At 43.4% G+C, this 5,942-nt stretch overlaps 1 protein-coding gene across 1 annotated transcript; it reads left to right on the top strand.

Annotated features, from left to right (window-relative positions):
- The first annotated feature begins 294 nt into the window (after positions 1-294).
- Positions 295-1,239, top strand: LOC134944403 (taste receptor type 2 member 39-like). Its single transcript, XM_063932981.1, has one exon. The coding sequence runs from the start codon at positions 295-297 to the stop codon at positions 1,237-1,239; it is 945 nt and encodes a 314-aa protein (XP_063789051.1).
- Positions 1,240-5,942: the final 4,703 nt, after the last annotated feature.

The raw sequence follows: 5,942 nt of genomic DNA, 5'->3' as shown, positions 1-5,942 counted from the left end.
GAACTAGTTACCTGCAGTCCTTGTGAAGGGAGCCTGCTCCTGACTCCCAGAGAGTGGATTGATCCATAGCACATTTCCTGCTTCCACTTTTTGTCTTCTAATCGGTGGCCTGAAGTCCCTGGTTGTGACCAGGTATTGGACGTGAAGCCCCTAATTGCAACTCTTCTCTCCAGTTTGTGCGCAGACAGCCAATCCTGACCACACCACCACAGAAAAGTAGTGTCTGCGTTATACAACTGCTGTTGTCTACAATTGGAGGAATTTTGGTAATCTCTTTACACTACCCATTAAATCATGGGCACTACGAGTCCTTTGGCTCTGACTTGTGTGATTATAATAACTCTGGAGGCCATCATTGGAATCACCATAACTGCCTTTATTATAGTTTTAATTTGTTTCTGGTATTTTCGAGGGCAGAGCATAAGTCCCAGCAATAAGATCGTCATGGCCTTGAGTATCTCCAATATAATATTCACGGTTATTTCTTTCACCAACATTTTAATCTTGTGTTTCAGGCCCATGGCTTTCCTAAATACTAGCAACACTCCTTCAATCTTTTCTCTCAGCATGTTCTGCATCACATCCTCCTCCTGGCTGACGGCCTGCCTCTGCTTCTTCTACTTTATGAAGATCAAAAACTTTAGTTCCCAGTTTTTATCTCGGCTGAAGATGAATATTAGCACTGCCGTTCCATGGATGATCTTGGTGGCCGAGCTGGTGTCTCTTTTCACTGCTGCCATGAACATGCTGCAATTTGGCCAAAGTGAAGGCTACCCTTCCACGAACACCTCACTTCTTCTTTCAGCCAATATGAAATCATCATCTGGAACATTTCCAGGCAACTTGTACATCTCATTCTTGGGCAGTTTCCTTCCATTCCTGATCAGTGTGGGAACTATAAGCTCCACTGTCTGGTCATTGAAACTGCACAGCCGAAGGATGGAGCTCAACAAGGGGACAACATCTGGCAGCAGAAACATCAACGCTTATGAAGGCCCCATTCGTATCATGATCCACCTTCTCTTTTTTTATGGAATGTTCTATACAATTTTGTTCCTTTTTTATTTCAACATTTTTCTCAGTTATAGTCTTGGGTTCTGGGTATTTCTGATAATAATGGGGTCATACGGTTTGAACCAATCGATTCTGCTCATCTTTGCAAACCCAAAGCTGAAGGAAGTCCTGATGAACATGCTTCACTGTAGAAACGCCTCAGCGCAGGAAGCGGACGATTTATAGTTTGCACATAAAGGTTCAATTTTTGTTGTTCTTTATTGCTAGATGTCTCTGACCAAATGTTTACAACTAATTTTATTGACTTTTGGTAAAGTAGCCCATACATTAATTTCTATATTTTATATCACATTTCCCAAAGTGGAATTGCATTCCTATTACATACTGTAATATGAAAGCAAATAACAAATAAAATAATGTGGCTAGACACAGGGCCAGATTAAGCCTTGGGTGGTCCTGGGGCTCTTAAGTCAAGGGGGCCCTGGGGGAAGTGGGGGTGTATATTAGGGTGTATATTAGATTGTGCATACCTCACAACATGACCCATTCCAGGATCAATACAATGTAATTATAAATTATAGTAAAAGGGAAGTTCAGGTACAGAGCATTTTATCTCTCCTGGAATGGGTCATGTTGAGAGGTATGGATTGTGTATATTACATTTAAACCAATGGTGTATATAAGATATGTACTAATAGTTTAATATTGTCTAACTTAAACAATCTTAAAATGCACATTGAAAAATTAAATCTATACTTTATCTTGCAAAAATACAATAGCTGCAGCCTCTGTACTAATTACACACTGGGACAGAACTCAGGCGGACTCCATGTGTGCATCTCTCTCTAGACCTGAATGCTTTTATTAGATAACAAGTTACACAGGACTCAGACATCCAGGTGGGGAGAAGGAGAAGCTGGGATCCCTGGGTCATTTACAGCTCACTCCCATCTCCTATTTATTCTCTGGTCTGGAAGCTTCATTGGTAACTCGTAATACCTGATACTCCTGTGTCTCTGCCTGCATTGCATACTGTCCTCACATTCTGGCTGCCCTGTTCTGCTGCTGCACAAGAAGGAGAGCTAGTGATGTCAGTGTGCTTTGGCTGGGGGGGTCACCCCACTGAGGGGGGGCCAAGACTACAGTATCCTGTGCACACCAACCTTACTCTGGCTATGGCAGACATCTTACAGCCACCAAAGCTTCAGCAAAATAATATTAATGTGACCCCCCCCCCCCCCCCAAAAAAAAAAAAAAAAAAAAATCAGCAAAACTTCCAAGGACAGCTGGTCCAAATGCCTGCTCATGTGGATGATGATAGCAGTCACCAGCAATGCGTGTGACCAAATCCTGGTGCAATTGCAGACCACTTGTGAGCAACTCTAAATGAGGCCCACAGTCAATAGCTCTATTACAGTATGACTAGCCAGGTGATCAATCTTCAGAGTCCAGTAAATGCAAAATAAATGTTATTCTTTTATAATATTGTCCCTAAAACGGTCTGTACAAGCCAGAGCTGGATTAAGGCTCTGGGAGGCCAGGGGCACAAAAGAGCAGGGGGCCCCCATGGACTAAAATAAAAGCATTTATATATATATATATATATATATATATATATATATATACATACATGCTGTGTGTTGTGCATGTAGTGTGTGATGCGTAGGGTTAGCTGTGTGTTGTGCATGTAGTCTGTGATACGTAGGGTTAGCTGTGTGTTGTGCATGTAGTGTGTGATACGTAGGGTTAGCTGTGTGTTGTGCGTGTAGTCTGTGATACATAGGGTTAGCTGTGTGTTGTGCAAGTAGTGTGTGATACGTAGGGTTAGCTGTGTGTTGTGCATGTAGTCTGTGATAAGTAGGGTTAGCTGTGTGTTGTGCATGTAGTGTGTGATAAGTAGGGTTAGCTGTGTGTTGTGCATGTAGTCTGTGATAAGTAGGGTTAGCTGTGTGTTGTGCATGTAGTCTGTGATACGTAGGGTTAGCTATGTGTTGTGCATGTAGTGTGTGATACGTAGGGTTAGCTGTGTGTTGTGCATGTAGTGTGTGATACGTAGGGTTAGCTGTGTGTTGTGCATGTAGTGTGTGATATGTAGGGTTAGCTGTGTGTTGTGCATGTAGTCTGTGATAAGTAGGGTTAGCTGTGTGTTGTGCATGTAGTGTGTGATAAGTAGGGTTAGCTGTGTGTTGTGCATGTAGTGTGTGATAAGTAGGGTTAGCTGTGTGTTGTGCGTGTAGTGTGTGATACGTAGGGTTAGCTGTGTGTTGTGCATGTAGTCTGTGATAAGTATGGTTAGCTGTGTGTTGTGCATGTAGTGTGTGATAAGTAGGGTTAGCTGTGTGTTGTGCGTGTAGTGTGTGATAAGTAGGGTTAGCTGTGTGTTGTGCATGTAATGTGTGATACTTACGGTTAGCTGTGTGTTGTGCATGTAGTGTGTGATACGTAGGGTTAGCTGTGTGTTGTGCATGTAGTGTGTGATAAGTAGGGTTAGCTGTGTGTTGTGCGTGTAGTGTGTAATACGTAGGGTTAGCTGTGTGTTGTGCGTGTAGTGTGTGATAAGTAGGGTTATCTGTGTGTTGTGCATGTAGTGTGTGATATGTAGGGTTAGCTGTGTGTTGTGCATGTAGTGTGTGATATGTAGGGTTTGCTGTGTGTTGTGCGTGTAGTGTGTGATACGTAGGGTTAGCTGTGTGTTGTGCGTGTAGTCTGTGATAAGTAGGGTTAGCTGTGTGTTGTGCATGTAGTCTGTGATACATAGGGTTAGCTGTGTGTTGTGCATGTAGTGTGTGATAAGTAGGGTTAGCTGTGTGTTGTGCATGTAGTGTGTGATATGTAGGGTTAGCTGTGTGTTGTGCATGTAGTCTGTGATAAGTAGGGTTAGCTGTGTGTTGTGCATGTAGTGTGTGATACGTAGGGTTAGCTGTGTGTTGTGCATGTAGTGTGTGATACGTAGGGTTAGCTGTGTGTTGTGCATGTAGTGTGTGATACGTAGGGTTAGCTGTGTGTTGTGCATGTAGTCTGTGATACATAGGGTTAGCTGTGTGCTGTGCATGTAGTGTGTGATAAGTAGGGTTAGCTGTGTGTTGTGCATGTAGTCTGTGATAAGTAGGGTTAGCTGTGTGTTGTGCATGTAGTGTGTGATACGTAGGGTTAGCTGTGTGTTGTGCATGTAGTCTGTGATACATAGGGTTAGCTGTGTGCTGTGCATGTAGTGTGTGATAAGTAGGGTTAGCTGTGTGTTGTACATGTAGTGTGTGATACGTAGGGTTAGCTGTGTGTTGTGCATGTAGTCTGTGATAAGTAGTGTTAGCTGTGTGTTGTGCATGTAGTCTGTGATAAGTAGGGTTAGCTGTGTGTTGTGCGTGTAGTCTGTGATACGTAGGGTTAGCTGTGTGTTGTGCATGTAGTCTATGATACGTAGGGTTAGCTGTGTGTTGTGCGTGTAGTCTGTGATAAGTAGGGTTAGCTGTGTGTTGTGTATGTAGTCTGTGATAAGTAGCGTTAGCTGTGTGTTGTGCATGTAGTCTGTGATAAGTAGGGTTAGCTGTGTGTTGTGCATGTAGTCTGTGATACGTAGGGTTAGCTATGTGTTGTATATGTAGTGTGTGATACGTAGTGTTAGCTGTGTGTTGTGCATGTAGTGTGTGATACGTAGGGTTAGCTGTGTGTTGTGCATGTAGTGTGTGATATGTAGGGTTAGCTGTGTGTTGTGCATGTAGTCTGTGATAAGTAGGGTTAGCTGTGTGTTGTGCATGTAGTGTGTGATAAGTAGGGTTAGCTGTGTGTTGTGCATGTAGTGTGTGATAAGTAGGGTTAGCTGTGTGTTGTGCATGTAGTCTGTGATAAGTAGGGTTAGCTGTGTGTTGTGCATGTAGTCTGTGATACGTAGGGTTAGCTGTGTGTTGTGCGTGTAGTGTGTGATACGTAGGGTTAGCTGTGTGTTGTGCATGTAGTCTGTGATAAGTATGGTTAGCTGTGTGTTGTGCATGTAGTGTGTGATAAGTAGGGTTAGCTGTGTGTTGTGCGTGTAGTGTGTGATAAGTAGGGTTAGCTGTGAGTTGTGCATGTAATGTGTGATACTTACGGTTAGCTGTGTGTTGTGCATGTAGTGTGTGATACGTAGGGTTAGCTGTGTGTTGTGCATGTAGTGAGTGATAAGTAGGGTTAGCTGTGTGTTGTGCGTGTAGTGTGTAATACGTAGGGTTAGCTGTGTGTTGTGCGTGTAGTGTGTGATAAGTAGGGTTATTTGTGTGTTGTGCATGTAGTGTGTGATATGTAGGGTTAGCTGTGTGTTGTGCATGTAGTGTGTGATATGTAGGGTTTGCTGTGTGTTGTGCGTGTAGTGTGTGATACGTAGGGTTAGCTGTGTGTTGTGCGTGTAGTTTGTGATAAGTAGGGTTAGCTGTGTGTTGTGCATGTAGTCTGTGATACATAGGGTTAGCTGTGTGTTGTGCATGTAGTGTGTGATAAGTAGGGTTAGCTGTGTGTTGTGCATGTAGTGTGTGATATGTAGGGTTAGCTGTGTGTTGTGCATGTAGTCTGTGATAAGTAGGGTTAGCTGTGTGTTGTGCATGTAGTGTGTGATACGTAGGGTTAGCTGTGTGTTGTGCATGTAGTGTGTGATACGTAGGGTTAGCTGTGTGTTGTGCATGTAGTGTGTGATACGTAGGGTTAGCTGTGTGTTGTGCATGTAGTCTGTGATACATAGGGTTAGCTGTGTGCTGTGCATGTAGTGTGTGATAAGTAGGGTTAGCTGTGTGTTGTGCATGTAGTGTGTGATATGTAGGGTTAGCTGTGTGTTGTGCATGTAGTCTGTGATAAGTAGTGTTAGCTGTGTGTTGTGCATGTAGTGTGTGATAAGTAGGGTTAGCTGTGTGCTGTGCATGTAGTCTGTGATACGTAGGGTTAGCTGTGTGTTGTGCGTGTAG

Source organism: Pseudophryne corroboree, chromosome 7, assembly GCF_028390025.1.
Source record: "Pseudophryne corroboree isolate aPseCor3 chromosome 7, aPseCor3.hap2, whole genome shotgun sequence".
Taxonomy (NCBI): domain Eukaryota; kingdom Metazoa; phylum Chordata; class Amphibia; order Anura; family Myobatrachidae; genus Pseudophryne; species Pseudophryne corroboree.
This window is presented reverse-complemented; position numbering and strand designations above follow the sequence as displayed.

What these genes read in the sequence shown, in the direction of transcription:
- LOC134944403 (XM_063932981.1), top strand. Translation starts at nt 295, where the DNA reads ATGGGCACTACGAGTCCTTTGGCTCTGACTTGTGTGATTATAATAACT.